The sequence below is a fragment of the Epinephelus moara genome, chromosome 5 (assembly GCF_006386435.1).
Source record: "Epinephelus moara isolate mb chromosome 5, YSFRI_EMoa_1.0, whole genome shotgun sequence".
In the NCBI taxonomy this organism is placed as follows: domain Eukaryota; kingdom Metazoa; phylum Chordata; class Actinopteri; order Perciformes; family Serranidae; genus Epinephelus; species Epinephelus moara.
In genome coordinates this window covers 42497320-42515103 of record NC_065510.1, presented here as the reverse complement: position 1 = coordinate 42515103, position 17784 = coordinate 42497320, and the positions used below count along the sequence as shown (strand labels likewise).

The following is a 17784-nucleotide window of genomic DNA, read 5'->3' as shown; positions in this document are numbered from 1 at the left end:
TGAGTCACCGAGCACAGCGGTCACTGCTCCGGCAGTCATGAGTGCTACCTGCCTCTGACGTTGACATGCACACAGAAACACACACATCATCAGTGACACGTCTAGATAAGAGTCTGAGTCACTGTGATGCACACTTTCCCCTCTCTCTGTCTGAACGCACAGGAGACATAAACAGCTTGTGTCGTGAGCAGGGGCGATGCTGACGTAAGCACAAGGACTCTTTAAAAAACCTCCCATGAGACTTGTTTCACCCATGAGTCATGTGCACCTATTAACTTCTACGTCATTTCAGATAAAAATAACCCTCAATATCAGGATTGCGTCTTGAATCTCTAATTGCATGCTGGTGATTTATGTGCAGCTCTGGCTTTGTGCATCTCTAAAGCCTTCTGAATTATACTCAAAGGAGGAGATAATGAGTGTGACTTCATGAATCCCAAAGAATCGACTCGGCAGGTTAAAAACATTTGTCACACGCCAACACACGGTGGGAAATCAGATTCTTTAGAGGCAGCTCTGGAGATTACATTTTCCTTTTGTGGCTGCTTCAAAGACAAACCCCTGAAGAAGTGAGATGTTAGAGGTGTGTACTCATTTAACACAAAACTGCTTACTATAATCAGTCTGAAATACATGTGAATTTCAATACACCCTGTGTCTTGTGTAACATTGTACACAAACACAACATATAAAGATCCAGCCCATAAGTCTTCCGCTAAATTTAAAACACTGACAACTGAGTGATTCTCATTGTCAGATATTTCTGGTTTCATTAAAATTGCACCATTAAGTTTTGGTTTATCAGTCTTTTATTTTATAAACTTAATTTAGATTTTTCCATTAAGAGGAAAAGCAGAGTTACAGGTGACGTCTCACCACTCCGAACGATCCCATCTCCCCTCCCTTCCAAGGTCAGCATACATACATACATACATACATACATGGACTCTTTTTAAATCAACTGTACATAAAACAAAAAATATATACATATATGAAAGAAGACAAACAGAAAACACAAACAAAAAAATCTGTGTGCAAGATTTGAGCTTATATAGCAGTCAGACTGTAAATTCTTTAGTGTCTCATTGCTGAAATTAAGGTAGTTAAGGGGCACAAGGTTATTTTGCTTCTGCAAGAGGAGGTTAAGTTCAAGCTAAGGACAGAGTTCCTACATATCTGTGATTAACATTTTATTGAATTTTCGAAAAACATAAGAGTACCAACAAACTGAAAGCAAAGAGTAAAGGACAATATAAACATATGAAATACAGAAGATTAAGAAATTTGCTAAAGGAAAAAAAGAATTATACAGGGAAGGGAGGTAAAGCCATAGGTTTGTCTTTAAGGCTCCTTAATCTTTCCCATTTCAATTAATACCTTTCTGTCCTGCCCAACAGAGGAATATGCCACCACCTTAGCAAGCAGGTTGTGCCAGTCTATGATTGATGGTGCGTGAGCTGACTTCCATTGTTGAATGAGCAGTCTCCTATCCAGCATAACAGTGGTCTGGACCCATTCAGTATAGACCAGCGGTGTAAAGAAGTTATGACGGGCCCCAGTGCACATTACTATGATGGGCCCTGGTGCAAGCTATAGTGCGTGTATTGTCTTGACACAAATAGAGCAATTAATCATTCAATTGAGCAGTTTTTATAGTATATTTATAGACTGTACAGCTTATATAGAAAAAACATATAATTTTGTTTTAGCTACAAACTATTTTAAACAAGAAAAAGAAAACCATTGCGCAGATGGGTTTGTCTTTTTGAGGACATATATAACGAACTGCACTGTTTTTAAATTAGGATTATTCTTTTTTTAATCACTAATCTTTGAACACAGGTATATTTCCAAGGTGGCAATCTGAATCATTTGCAAGGACCCGCTCTCTCTATGGGCCCCTCTTCCCCAGGAACCCCAGTGCAGGGAATTGTGTCTTTAAGGGTGGACAGGTCCCACAACAGAAATAAATGGATGCAAAATGGGACTTCCTGGCTGATAATTCTCTGGGCACAATAGTGAACTGAGGTTCAAAAGTGACCTACTTTGGGAGAATCACATAGGACATGAGTTGACGAATCTTCGTCTGGGCACCTACAGCACCAGGGTCACCTTTAATCTTAGCCCTATACAATCTAGAGGGCGTCCAATACACTCTGTTAATAATCTTAAATTGAATTAACCTAGTGCGAATATCACGGGACATGCACTTTGTGTTACGTAGAATGTTGATCCATTCATTTTCTGTAAATGTAGCTAAAGATCTGTTTCCTGTGCAATCTTAAAGAAAGTTATAGTACGATATTGCTGTAAAAGCAAGTTCCTGTCTATCTTATAAAAATGGATCAGGCGGTACAAAACCTTCTCTGAGATCCTCCTACTGAATATCAGACTTATTCTCACTGAGAATGGTCATCATCTCTCTGATCCAGTGCATAAATGAGGATGGCTTTGTTGATTTCCAGTTGAGTGCCATGATACAGCGGACCAACGGAGATGCAAATCCTATTGCGTTTTTCTGATGGGCAGATATGGTCACCTCTGATTTTGTCTCACCAAAAATGGCAGTGATTGGGTTGTGGTTGTTTTGCCACTCCCTTGTGAGAGGGATTCAAAAATAGACTTCCAGTACTTATTCAGTGCCTGACATGCCCAAATCATGTGGCCCAGAGCGGCAGCGCTTTGATGGCATCTGGGACATTCAGGATTTAAATATTTTAGGTTAACAACAATTGGTAAACTGTAGTCCATGGAATACTTTGAACTGTATTAATCCATGTCTTATACAGGGGGATATGATTGTAGGCTATACTGTCTGTCCATGCCTGCTCTGATGGTTCCACCCTCATGTCTTCTTCCTGAGCTGTTAGGTTGTCAGCCCAAGCATCAATCATTTTACAAAACACTCTAAAAACTAAACCATGGGCTCAACTTTTAAAAACAAATCAAGATAACAAGTTTGTATGCTTTGACTCTGGCATTATTAAGTAAATCCCATGAGCCTTTGGTAATCTGACTAAGTTTATTAGTTTAGTACAACCAATATGATTTGCTTTGACCTTGAAAAACTTAATTAAGTCGAACCAACTTGATATTTATCCAGAAGTCATGTTGCTATTTTGTGGTCAAAGTATTTTATTTGAGGTATTCTAACTTACTTATTTTAATTCCATCCTGCTCAAAATTGTCATACATGTTTTTGATTTTGACCAATTTCTAAAAATAAGTTATCAACTGTTTAAACCATGTTGATGAAATAAACACTTTTTTTTAATGCTGCAAAACATCTTTATTTTAAACGTTTTCCACTAACTCCATGAATCTTTTTTTTGTGTATATGTCACATCAGACAGTGAAAGCCTCTTTGATGATACAATCTCTGACATGTTCTGTGTCAAAAATAAATTAATAAAAATGTGTGTGGCCAGAGGGTTGGTTTGGCTTTTTTAAATAACAGTTTGGAGCATCTCTTCAGTTTACAAAACGAGAGTTTTCTCCCTCTCACTATCCACTACTGCTACCAGAGCCAATAAATGACATCATGAGCACAGGCTGAGCTGTTGTTAAAGGAGCATTAAAAGCTGCCTGTGGTGCAGTGGTGACTCACTTGTTTGATCTCTGTGAAACGAAAGCTTAAGTCTCAGCTGAAAATACATAAAACAGGTTAATGGAGTGATGACAGTCTGGGCTGCTCAGCTGAGGCCATCGGTGAACCACAACTGCAACCTCTGCACCGCCCTAATCTTTGAAGTAACATTAACCCCACTCCACTTGGTGTCACATCCATTTCAACGGTCACATTTTTAGGAGAAACTGTCAGGCATTTTGAGTTTATTGAATCGGCTTTGAAAGAGTTTAATTATAACAAACATAGCAGGTCACATTTTTAAAAGTCACAGGGAGTGTGCAGTCTGTCAGCTGGTGTTTAAATCTGAAAATGTGGAATTATTTGGTTTACAGAACAGGGTCTTTTACAGGAGATACTCAGTGGTAAACTGCTTTCACTCCATGTTATGGATACTTTAAAGAAACGGTTCAACTGATGAAATTATATAAAATCTTATACAGTACAGAACATTGTTCTTAGTTTAGCAGCAGTTGGTTGCCAGCACTTTATTGCTTGCTGTAATAGAATATTTCTAATTTAGGGATATATTAAATGCTGCTTCAGTAAATTAAGTCTTAATGAATCCAAACGGTCAGAAGACTTAAAAGAAACCTCATGCTTTAGACAAAGTAAGTCTCCTCTTCTGTTCTCTCTTCTGAGGTGAAATATTCCTGCTGATTTGGAACTGTCTATATTTCTGCCATCTCTGTGGGCAAATATCCTCTGTAATTAATCACATCCTTTCCACTGGACTTTGTTTCATGACACCTTGTCTCCCTTCCATCCTCCTGTTTTTCCTCTGCTGTCATTTGATCCGTAACGTACGGCACCGTGACGCCAACAGAGCGTCATTTTTTCCTTTGTGGAAATGTCATCTGAATCACATGCCCTCACTTTGCAGGGAGAGCAGTGGCGTCATCAGATCCATGGATCCAAGTGTATTTGTCCATAAACATCAGCTCTCATGTTCACCTGCTGCTCCTCCTCTGTGTGTGCAGCAAAAAAATGTACTAACACAGTTCCTCTTTGTGTCCAGTCTGAAATGCATTGTTGTTTCTTTCCAGCACAACACATTCACTGTAAATTCTGCCCTGTGTCAGTTTGTGATGCACTGAACATTTTGTCTCAAACACTCCTCTGACAAAGACATTTTGAATATTTTAAGAAAGCAACAATTCTCTATTTTGCTTTGTGTTAAAGTCCTCCTCACAGTCATGTCAGTAGCTGCTATCCTCGCTTCACTGTGTCACTGTTGACAAGGATCACTTTTCTGCCCATTTTCCCATAATGACATTGAGACTTACACAGCAGTCCTGCTTTAGATGAGGTAGTTAGTGGAGGTGAGAAACTGTAAGTCAGTGTCTGATCTAACATGTAAAGGGGCATGTGTGGAGTTTTTGAAATTGCAAAAATGACTGCAATTACCAAAAAGCAACATGTTAAACGATGAGTAATTTAATATCTAATGATCTGCCAGTGTATTAATGTCAGGATATATAGTCTTGTGCAAAAGGGGTTGCGAGTAAATTTCTTCCACTCAGAATAATGTGTAAAATAAGCTAGATTCTCTGTTATTCCCTGTGAATTTCTCAGGGGCTGCTTTTATGGAAGAAATCCCCAGCAAGTCCTTTCATGTGCCAGTTTCGCAGGAGTGGCGGCTTGCACCTGCACATCGCGCTATTGCATGTAAGAGACAATTCCGTGTACATAAATGACTGGGTGAAGTCAGAGAGGGATCGTCATATTGTTCTTGAGAAATTAGCAGCAACCGACTACCGCACCTCTGAGTGTTTATAGAAAGACGATCTGAGGAGATCAGATGATAAGAGATAAGGTTTTACATCCGAATTGTTTATTCGTGTACTCAAAAGACCAGACCAGACCGGTTTGTGCGCCTATGGCGTCACTTAGTTTTTAATTATTTCCCTTAAATTAGGCTTCATGTTACATCTAAATATCATTAAATGAGTCGTCCTTGAGATGCTGTCTGCTTCTGCTGGATGTGTCAGTGTGAGCTGATTTTCCTTTATCTCGTTCTGATAAATGTTAAAGCCTAACGCTGTGTGTGGACTCTGGTGCTGCTCAGGTGAAGTTTCTGTGCTGCGCGGTACCATTAATAACACACGCACGTGCTGCATCACATTCCCTCCGCCCCGGGAGCACGTGCCATGTTCGAAAGCTCTTGCATGTTTGACGAAACTGTCGCGTGAGCGTTTTGTCTATCAACCTTTGGCATCATTAGCCATTGTTCCGGTGCTTATCTGATCAGCCTAAATACCATATCTGATCAATAGCCTGCTGTTATCTGTGTGTGACACCATCATGGTGTGTGTCGGGGTGAGGAGCAGACAGGTGACAGCTGAGTGCTCTCCTGTCCACTGTTTCTTGAGAGTCACAGCTTCCACCGACCCCTGAGCTTCTAACTGACCCCCGTGTTTCTTTTGCTCGTTCTTAATTTAGGAATGACGCAGCTGAATTAGCAGACTCTATGCATGGCGCTGCGCCCTTGTGCGCGCGCTGAAGCTGCTGCACGGTGCGCGCGAGCCCCGCCGTGCCACAGAGAGCGAACCAGTGAAGAATAATGGATGTTTTGACACTGTGTGTGCTTATGAAGGGGTACTTGAAGCAAATAGATGAGTGTGAATGTGCCATGGTGGTTCATTTCATGTGATATTTCACCACCGATTTGCACTCATTGCCTTATAAGGAAAGACAGTCGACTCGTGCCTTTCTGCAATAGGCCGAGCGCTGCAGCCTGCGGGAACCCTGCACTTTAACCCTTTCACGGCTGAATTTTATTTGGTTCAGCCGTATTAAACAATGCAATGTAGGCTTCATAGACAATTTAACGTTTTTATTTTGGAAGCAATACGTCGATAGTGTATCTGTGCTGTAGATATCAGTCTAATGATTAGTGATAAACAGTGGATAGAGGAGCCAGTGGCCGTAAAACAACTGGATAGGCTGTGTGGTTTGTCACCTCTCTTTGTCCAACTATATCAACATTTATCATCTTCACTTAGGTACAGCCTTGAGCACTGCCATGTCGAGATGGAACAGAGGTCTGTGTGTCCCTTCAGCCTCAGGCCTAAGCTGGTTCATACCGTGAGCCGTGTCTGCACGCTCTCCGTGCCAAGTGATAACGGAACCGGCTGGTGCCTGTCCTGTCGGGGCTCCGCAGTCAGAAATAACCCCGCTGCAGGGTGAGAGTCCCGTTCAGAGGATGCTGACCTACATCGGTTGCCACACAACCAGAGGGCTGTCTTTTAACCCCGCGAAAATCCACCAGAAAATCCCCGCGACACGGTGCCATCTGAAATGTCATCTCTTTGTGTGACCTTGACTCAGAGAGGATATGGAAAATCTATTCACTGTAATGCGCATACAGCGCCGGGCTCTGTCCGCAATTTACCTGCACAAGCAACGATTCATGCCGCATTATCATCCAAAAGAAAAGGCTCAATCCTACATCACAGCTGCATCTGATGGGAATTTGTTTCCCCATTTCACCAGGATAATAAGCGAGGCCTGCATGGTGGCGGGGATGAATCGAACAGGCTCTGACCTTGACGTTGGTTGGGCCTTTGTTGAGTTTTCAGGTGGAAGAATTCGTTTAGTGATATTGATTGTCTTATTATTACAAGTAAACCCAACTCTAACATGTATCCCAGCCCATAAATACATGTTAGACAGCTCTGGATGTGGCATACCACTGAGGGCGCACGCATAAAACTATCCCAAACGAACCCGCCCTGATGTGTTGTGACTGAAATTACAGAAAGAAGCACGGGGCCTTTCCAAGCTGCAACATTTGAGTTGACGAGCAGCTCATTCAGGCCATCACGGTTTAGGATAGGACGCTCTCTTCTTTCATAGCACCCTCTTGCAGTTAGATCTCGCTTCACATCCAGCGACACAAGAGGGAGACATGTTGCGTTCAGTGTCACACCTCAGCTCGTAATTTGGATAACCACAATCAGATTTTGCAAAAAGCTTGCCTTTGTTTGGACTTTATGAAAAGACTTATGCACAGAGAACATTATGTATAATTAGTATCTGTGTGCGTCACTTGTAGGTGTTCTTTCCAACCACACACAACAGTGGCTGGCTTCACACATTGGCACACCTTCTCAGCCACAAAGGGAAGACCCAGTAAAATCAGCTGGAGCAAAATACTTCACATACATTATTCCATGGCATGAGTCTGGGCAGCCTGTCTTAGAGGAAATATTGCCTGTAACAATTGTGTTCTCTTATGGTTTTGTGCTACAACAGCATAGCAAAGAAGAAGTGTGCACAGCGTGCGTTAATTGATGCCTTAATATCAACACTGATGTCTTATTAATGCAAATACTGACTAAAGGTTAATAAAGAATTCAAATTCAAAGAAAAGGCTAATTTAGTAGTCTACAGAGAAGGTCAAACAACAAATTAAAAGAACCTACAATAGTAAAATTTACCATTGTAGGTTACAATAAGTTGTTACCCTGGTTTCCATACTCCTTAATGAATACAACTTTAGTGTCTTCATAACATTAAAACTACATTAAAACTATTGACAGCCATACAGAGCACAGGCCTAGGGGCCACCCTGACCTTCATATCCAAAATGTCACTCAAATTATCAACCTGAAGGAGACTCAAAATGACCACAAAGAAATGCAAAGGAACTGTAAAGAGACACATAATTAAAATAAATATATACATAAAGAAACGGTTTACAACAACTACAAGGCGACACAAAATTAACTCAAAGACAAAACCACAAAAATGCACAACTTGAAAAAGAGGCAAAAACAACAACAAAAAGAGGCAAATCCACCACAAAGTCTGTGTGTCTGTGTGTCTGTGTGTCTGGCTGCTAATGGGGATAGGTGGTGGGACATTTTGTGTACCCAGGGGTCCATTATCTCACAATCCGCCCATGTTTCCAGCTTTGTCAGACATTGTTCATACACCACCCTCGTCGTGATTACACTTTCTCCGATAGCACCTGAAAGCAGCACGGGAACAACCCCCGCCCCTATTACCTCCCCCTCGTCTGACGTCACGCCAACGGCTATTTGCATGAAGTGTTTTCTAGCTGCAGCTCCAACTCGCCTGCAGAACGAGTCTCTCCGAGGGGAAAGCGAGGGAAGAGGCGCAGTGCAAACAGGGGGAGGCGGGGGGCTCTTGTGTTTCACATCAGAGGAGCAGCAGGAAGAAGCGGCCCGAAAGCGAGGATAAGGTGTCGGATAGCCAAAAGCAGTGGGAACAAACAGAAGAGCCACTACTCTCGTGTCGGAAAATGGAGCTACCCGCCGCGGGAGAGCACGTCTTTGCGGTGGAGAGCATCGAGAAGAAGCGCAGCAGAAAGGTTGGTCACAAGAGCACCGAAGGACATTTTTACACACATGCAGCTGGAAAAGAGGATCATTTCTCTTTGCTTTCTTTTCACCTTCACATGGGCTTATTTTTGGCTGTTTTATAAGCTAATTTCTCAGGTGACGGTGCATTGCAGAGCGCATTTTGCTGCGTAAAGTAACGTTGCGCTGATTATCCCGTTTCTCTCCATTCACAGGGGAGGTTTGAGTACCTGGTCAAGTGGCGAGGATGGTCTCCAAAGTAAGTCTCCTTTTAAAACAGAATGATAACACAACAGTCAAAACAGAAGTGTGTCAATGTGTGCATCCGTACGAGCGTGGGCGCGCATAAGGGCGGTTGCGCGTTCTTGCTTTAGGCGCTCGACGCGTTGGCCTCGATGATGGATGTGGTTTTAAAATGTATGCAATCCCCAGTGTGCCAATTAAAGGAAGACATGTCTATAATTGAAGCCTACGTTTAAGAAATGCCCATATATCTACAGTTGAGTGGAGGCTGGGCCCATTGTATCCTCCTCCCCCCTCTACAGCCGCGCGTAAAAGTTACTCATGATTTATTACACGTGCATCCACAGGGAGTGCAAGTGTTTCGGCGTGTTGTTTACACATGCACATGCCTACAAATATGAGCTGTGTAAGTCAAGAGTCGTAAGGGTCGTTTTGGTGCCAAAATAACCTTGTATCCTCAGCCAGTGCCTGTTAATGTCTGCCACTGTTTGACAGGTGAGTGTGTCCTCACTGCTTACTGTCTGCTCTCTGAATAGGTACAACACGTGGGAACCAGAGGAAAACATCCTGGACCCAAGACTGCTTGATGCTTTCCAAGACAGGTATGTTTAGATTTAGATAAACTAGCCTCACAAGTGATGAAGTACAAAATAGAGATGACAAAATAGCGCAAACCGATTTCAATTTCCTACATGTCCAGTTCATCACTCAGTACATGAATTATCTGATACTCACCCCAAGGATAATCCCATGTTAATCAATGATCTGAACTACACCATGTGCAGAATTTCAGCATGGGAGGGTTTGGATTAGGATTAACACTGGTGTCATCAGAGAGTCAGGTTAGGGTTAAACTCAGGTCAGTGTTACCACAGCAAACTGTGACTTTGTTGCTTCAACTCTCTGTTACTTGATAGTTCATTGAGTGGCAGCATCAGGTTATCAAGTTTAAGTGCTACCTGCTGTCCAAACATCCATTCACCTGATGCACCTGTGTCATCTTCCACAGGACATGGCAACCAGTCATATCACCCAGTAAACCGATTATTATTGATTATGCAAAAATAATAAAGTGACCAAAACAAAAGTTTTGTTTGGCTTATTGCTAATTTAGAAACTTTGTTATTTTTGCTTTGCTCATTTACACTATTTTACATAGATACTGAAACTTCAGACATTCTAAAGAAATGTTTGAAAAAGTATAAAAAATACTCTTCACAGACTTTCTTTTCATTATTTATGAGGGGGTAGGGGTTGGTGCAAAAAAAGGGAGGGGGGCATGTCAAATATTTTTTTAAGTATTAGGGAGGGACTTGCATTCTTATTTTTGGCACACAACTTTAAATGGCTGTATTTTGTATTTATTTTACTGCAACTCTTTAAAGAAAACATGTCCTGCATATTTCCTGCACATTCGCCAAAATTACACCATGTATCATAGTCAGAAACTGTAAAACTGGATTTTGTCATAAATAAACTGTTTGCACAAACTAACCTGCATGCACGACATGAGAGAAAAAGTGAGGCTTTTTTTCAACTCCAGGATTTAGCCTTCAACTTTTTTTTTTTTTTTAAGATATTTTTTAGGGCATTTTGCCTTTATTGGACAGGACAGGTAAGTGTGAAGGGGGAGAGAGAGAGGGGGGATGACATGCAGCAAAGGTCCACAGGCTGGATTCGAACCCGGGCCGCTGCGGCAACAGCCTTGTACATGGTGCACCTGCTCTACCACTAAGCCACCGACGCCCCGTAGCCTTCAACTTTAAACCTTTAACTTTAAAACATCAGTGGGTAACTTTTGAAAATCTAATAACTCATTTATTGTGGAGGGACGGTGATGCATTTTCCCACAGTCACTCAGGGAGGCTCAAAGAAAAATGTTTGTAGCATCAAGCATCAAACAAAACCAAAAAAAGTCTGTACCCCAGCCACTCTCCTCCTCTGATAAGTAAAGAACAGTCCCTTAGTTACTATTATTGAAATTACATCTAGCCTACCTCTTCCCTTATTGAAAATCCAGGAGCTATGAATATGTGAATATGATATTATTTCAAAAGTCTAACCATGATACTCAGTGTCTCCTACTTCAATGAAAAGTCCATTCATCCTTCATTCATTGTTTCAAGTTTTCGTACCCCACTTGTGCATATTGGAGCATCATTAGCTTCTAAACCAGCTGTGATGTCACCAATCTTGCTTGTATGAGCACATTTTAAACTCAAGTTTAAGGTGAGCACACCTTCAGCAGACAGAACTTCCTCATGTCCTCTATTAGTAAAGAAGTCCATGGCTTTCAAAGTGGGCTGCCATGGTGAAATTAGCTGCTTGGCTAGTTGTTTAATAGTCTGTTGAGTGACTGAGCACACAGCTCCACATGAAGGACAGTGTAATTGAATTTCCTAAATGCATGGCATGTTAAACTGTCACTGGCTTTTCTCTCAGCCTCCCTCACCTTTTTGCTCACAGCAACCTTTCAGGCGCAGGTCACACGTTGAAGCAAAACACCAACGTCACTCTGTGTCTGTTTTTGCAATTACCTCCCTCTCTCTAAAGAGGAGGGTTTTTTATTGAAACTAATTGCGTGTCTCTCCGGGGAGCCAAATCGTCTGAATGCCAGGCTATGAAAATACACTGAGTCGTCATTGTAATTAGATGTGAGGGAGGAGGGTGGGGGAGGGGACTGACATCACTCCTGTCTGCGGTATTGAGTTACTGCCTCGGAGAGACTTTCATGGAGAAGGAGAGAAGCAAAGGAAAGTTGGAGAGGGGATGGCCTTTATCTTCTACTGTGGATACGGACTTTACTCTGGATATTGAGTGTTATATAGAGTGTCTTATCAAGCCACTGTTTAGCTTTTTGTAGCAGTTAAGGAGGCATCACACATGAATAAAGGTTAGGATTCTGTGAAAAGAACAATTAAAAATAAAAAAAATTATGCTCCTTTAATCCATATTGAGTGAATTACACTTTGCATCAGGAAGTGTAACTCCAACCTGTAACATGGGCTCAGCATTTTCTAATTGAGCCTGAGGAGGACACCCGTGACGTTATGTTGCCATGCAACAGCGACTCATCTCTGTGAGATGGTTTCACTGATTGGCTGCTGTTTTCCTCTCCCACAGGGAACGCCAAGAGCAGCTGATGGGATATCGCAAGAGAGGACCCAAGCCCAAGCACCTGCTGGTTCAGGTGAGAAAATAATGATACTTAATACTTCTCCTGATTAGCATTAATGTGAACAATGAATTACAGCTGTGCTTAAGATCCACTTTCATGCATAATTCCATTTAAAATCCCAGAAAGCAATGTAGAGAAAATGTTGAATATTTGATAGAAGGCAGATTCAAAGGGGCACTCTAAGGATTTGATATTGCACTTCCTGTCCCTAAGGTGCACATTAAAAAATAAACGATCAAAATTGAAGCTGCAAAAGGCAGAGATATCCTGGCTTGTAGTTCAAGACTGAAGCAAGTTCTGGAAATACTAAATCCTACATGTCCCATAATGCAACTTAAAAGCATTATTTTGAGAGCCCTGCCCCTCAAACCCAACAACACATTCAGTTTGTACTGCAGACTCTCTGTTAGAAATGCTATCAGCGTTATTTTCTCAAACGTCCAGAGCCACCGTAGACATTATACAGCCATTTCCAGAGGCTGAGCAGGGCCCCTCTGTGATGAGATAACTGATCTTCATCACAGAGGAAGATGTCCACATAGCAGGGTTTTTTTTCTTTTCTATTTTTCAGTTGTTCTCAATATGGAGCGGATGTATGCAACCACCTAGAAAAGCTTTTTTCAAAGCGCTCCTTTTTTGAGTGGCCGCTCCAACACTTTGAAAAGTTTAAAATCTCTGAGCTTTTCAGAAAGCCACCGGTGGCATCACTGCCACTTCTTTAGGTAGACAACTGTCTACTGTCACAACAAAGACAGAAAAGCTCATTTTTTTGGGAGCAGATTGGCCAGGTGACTATGAAGTTTTCTATGAAGTGCTCCCCAGCGCCCTGCCAGCACTTTTCTGCTGAAAAAAGAACGCTGTGTAGACAGTGGCCCTAACTTAGGTGTGAGAGTTCTTGCACATTGACCATTTATTACAGGCAACAGATATGCATGGAGATATTATCTTATTTTTAAGGGACCAGTTCCCTGACCTAACAGATGTAGCTAAGTGCCTGTGAATCGTACATTTAGCGCATCAATCAGTGGTCCAAAAGGCCAGGGGAACCCCTCAGAGGAGTGTTTTTGTTTCTCTCAGGAGGGCGTTGGTGGTAACACATGGGATAAAGTCAATGACGGGACACAAAGCAGCCAGTGACATTCCTCCGAGCTGAGGTCACAGCCACAGGAGACACTTTGAAATGTCACTCTGATGGCCAGGCCTGTGACTGAGAGAGCTGCACAGGAGCTGTGGGAAGGCTGTGTGAACACAGACGAAGGCCCCTGAAATAAACTGTGTGCTCGTCCGGGCCTCAGAAGAGCCCCTCACACATTCCAAGCACAGTTTCTTCAGTGCAACTCGTGGGCCCCAATGAACCATGGCCTTTTGTTGTCTGACAGAGACATGTGTAGATACTGTAGGCAGTTTAACCATTAATCAAATGCTCCACAGGGAGGGATGCCCTTTATTTTAAATACATGTGCAAAAACACCAGAAAATCCCCTCTTCTTCACATGATATTGATATGTTATATGTTTATATGCTTTTTTAAATAACACAAATTACTCTCTGTTTCAAAGGTTCCTTCTTTTGCCCGGAGATCCAGTATTCTGGCTGACCTCCATGAGGCGTCCCTGGATGAGGACAGCTGTCAGAAGACCAGCCCCATTCAGATGCTCCGTCCCCAGGGCCAGCAGTACCAGCTCAACAGCAAGAAGCACCACCAGTACCAGCCGCTGTGCAAGGAGCGTGAGGCCGAGCAGCAGGCCAACGGCAAGAAGTTCTACTATCAGCTCAACAGCAAGAAGCACCACCACTACCAGCCGGACCTCAAGGGGCATGAGCCTGTATTTGCTAAGCCCCGAGAGGTCAAAGCTCCAGAGCTAGCTAACAAGGGGTACAATCTTCCCCCAGTGCTGCAGCAAAAGTGGGTCCGGGACAAGGACTCAGGCTGCCTGACCAAAGTCAAGGACATCACCATGGAGCTGAAGAAGCTTCCAGCAGACCTCAATGGCCACAAAGAGCCGGAGAAGGTAAAACCTAAAGAGGATGCTTCACTGCAGTCCAATGGTGTCAGCAACAGCAAGCTAAAGATTGTTAAGAACAAAAACAAGAACGGGCGGATTGTTATTGTCATGAGCAAGTACATGGAAAATGGAATGCAGGCAGCTAAAATTAAAAACGGCGATTCTGCTGAAAAGCCGCTGCAAGGAACTGACAACAGCACGGAGAACCATCTCGAGAAGATGAAACTGGTCAAGAAGCTCGGCCTCATGAATGGATTTGCAAAAAACCCTAAAGACAAACCAACTTTTCACAGCTCTGGATTTAATGGAGATTGCCCCACAGAAAAGGAACAGTCCCCTAAAACGGAGCCAACTGTGACGGAACAGGATAAACATGCCGAGGTCAGGGGTCAGGGGCAGCTTTCAGTGGATCAGCCTTTACAATTGACAACCAAGACTAATCTGCTCTCCCAGCCTTTGGATAGGGGAGGTCCCTCCCCGCTGGACCAAAGAGGAAGCCAAGGTGGATTTCAAGGACTAAAGCGACACCTTTCTGACACAGACAACAAGGAGCACGGGAGTAGTAAGAGGTTTTTGAGCTCCAGGAGTATCAGCACTCCCAACACGATATCTTCGCCCACCCAAAGCATCAGCATCGACCAAAACGGACACCAGAGTCACACTGGACTGCAGGACTGTGGGTATGCAGACCAAGAGGAACCTATTGACTTGAGCATTGTCAAGTCCAGGCCTAAAGCTACCCAGCCTGAAACACACACACAAGCTCAAACTGTAACACAAGCTGAAGCACACACACAGGATGAAACACAAACGGACGTACAGACAGAAAGACACACTGAAACACAAAAAACTACAGAGGAGGAGAAAGTCAGTTCAATTTCTGTTTCTAATCACGAAAAGAGGAAAGAGGAGACGTTTCCCTCTTTCCAGCCTTTCCTTGGGAATATAGTAATCACAGACATTACTACAAACTGCCTCACCGTCACCTTTAAGGAATACATAACAGTGTAATTGGACTGGGCACCAACTGTGTAACTGTATAAATGTACATTAGAAATATTTGTATTTTCGGATGCTTGAATGTAAAATGGACCCTTGATGTTGTTTTCATTTTGTATAGTTCAGATTTTTTTTTTAAAAAAAAAGATCCTTTATTGCGTTATTTGCATATTTCTTCTTATAAGCTCTCTGTTGTTATTGCTGGAGATTTTATCACATGCAGTATCTCTTTCTTTTTTTTCAGCTACTTCAAACTTAGTTTAAAAAGCCAAATTGGGTCAAATAAATGTTTGAAGATGCACTTAACTCTTGTAAATACTCTTCACTTTTCTATGGATGTAATTTGATGATACACTCGACTGTCTGCATCTGAGATAATGTCAAAGAAATGTAGGCTATATGGAGAATTTTGTAAGGAGAAAAAATATATTGAATCATGGTAAATTACACTGTGTGTGTGTGTGTGTGTGTGTGTGTGTGTGTGAGCAGATGGACAGATTTAAACAGGGATGCATGCTGCTTGGACAGATAATGCCATTAGGCATGCTTAAACAAGCGGATAAAGAAAAATGAAGCGCCTTTCTGTCAATATATGTGATTTGCATTGTTGAAAGGGGAAATGGTTTTTAAATGAAAATTATTAATGGTTCATGTTTGATATATATATTCTCCTTTTATTTGATGTCTGTTCAATGGTAAGGTGTTTTTCAAGTCATGCATCTTGAGATCTGATACTGAGCACAAGTCACTTCCATTAAGACAGCAGATAAACAGCCCTGTGACTATTTATTTGAGGTTTTGCAGCAGTGCAGTGACTAAAATTTGCTTTTTTTTTTCACTTAAGTTATATATGTCACAAATCTGTCTTAACACTGCCAGTTGAGCTGTGTAATACAACAGAATAGTACCACCAGGTAGGTCTGTGGCCCCATTCTCTGGCTCCCTGACATGTCCTGAGTAACGTTATGTAAGGGATTGAATGGACTTGTCTTTTGAGTAACTTTTGCAACAGCTCGGTTATTAAAAGTCTGTAAAAGCACACATTCTTGTCATAATCAGATCTGTTCCCTTGTGTCATACATGCCCCCCCGCCCCTTTTTTTTTTTTTGAAATCCCCTCCAGCACTATGTGATCTGAACTGCTCTGTGAGATCAGATGCACTTTTGCTGTTTTGTGTGCAGACTAAAAAATGAAGGCTTCCTATGATACATTTTGCAATAATAAAATTGTTTGCAAGTGATATATGGACTTGTGTGCAATGTGTTTCTTTTTATAGGCTACATACATAATCCCACACCGTGCAGGCTCAAGGTTGGTATCCTGCATCACATTTGACCTTGGCTTCCCTTGGAGAATTAAAGCTTTTAACCGGAAAGGGTGGCTGCTATAATGCTCTTAAATGGCTATACATACCTCAGAAGTTGTTAAATCTGTACACGGCTGTCTTTGTGGCTGTGTGTGTGTGTGTGTGTGTGTGTGTGTGTGTGTGTAGGCTGCAGGCCATGAGGATTATTACAGAGCCTGTGAGTTTATTTTCAGATGGGCTGCACAGACCAGCTATTTACCTTAGGAGCATATAGCAACAGGTCAGCCCTGGTTCACTGCTACAAATGGAAAGCAATGTCTTTTCAATCACTTCAAACGTTCACAACAAATTAAATTGAAAGCAACTGAAAAGTCAGTTTGCAGTGTAGGGTGAAGTCAGGTAATGTGGGAAATCAGATAAAATGGGACGGATAAGGTTTTACATGCTGGGCTCTTTAAATATTAGCAGCCAGTCACCAGACATTATTGCATTGTTACTATAAATGTGCTCTCCATGAAACAATCATTTTGATTGGTCTGAGGTAACTGGATGGGCAGAACAAAGAGTAAAAAAAAAAAATCACTGGTCCCAGAGCTTGCCAGGTAAGCCGTGTGGCATGATGATTTTCTCATTTTGGTAATAAGATAGCTAAAACAATGTGTGTACAGTGACAAAAAATGATTGCAGGATGTTGCATTTTATTAAATGTTTGACATATAATTACAATATTTTTTTATATCACACTTTACTTTTTACTGTAAAGGTTTCCAAGTGAGCAGATAATGCATTCAGTTAAAATGAGACAAAGGTTTAAGCTAAAATGAGACATTTTTCTGAAGAGAAACCAGCATGTTTTAGGCCACAAGGTACCATAGAACCATGCATTATGCAATTGTGTGTCTCTCTGTCATATTACAGACCTTTTTAGTCTTTTTGTCACTTAAAAAAATATTAAAGATGAGGCAGTGAGTCCATGTCAGCCACAATAGTCCAGAATTAGCCATCCTTGTTACACACATGTTCATTGTAGACAAGATAGCACCAAGGAAACAAGCAGCAATAGAACAGGGACAGCATGGCAGAAAAGTTGGACAATCTTT

The 17784-nt window shown here is 41.9% G+C and overlaps 1 protein-coding gene across 1 annotated transcript; it reads left to right on the top strand.

The window, feature by feature from the left end:
* Positions 1-8698: 8698 nt before the first annotated feature.
* On the top strand, positions 8699-16618 carry LOC126390669 (E3 SUMO-protein ligase CBX4-like). The gene is made up of 5 exons (XM_050045072.1): positions 8699-8963; positions 9168-9211; positions 9732-9797; positions 12319-12385; positions 13933-16618. The coding sequence occupies exons 1-5, from the start codon at positions 8895-8897 to the stop codon at positions 15388-15390; spliced, it is 1704 nt and encodes a 567-aa protein (XP_049901029.1). The 5' UTR covers positions 8699-8894; the 3' UTR covers positions 15391-16618.
* The last annotated feature ends 1166 nt before the right edge of the window (positions 16619-17784 follow it).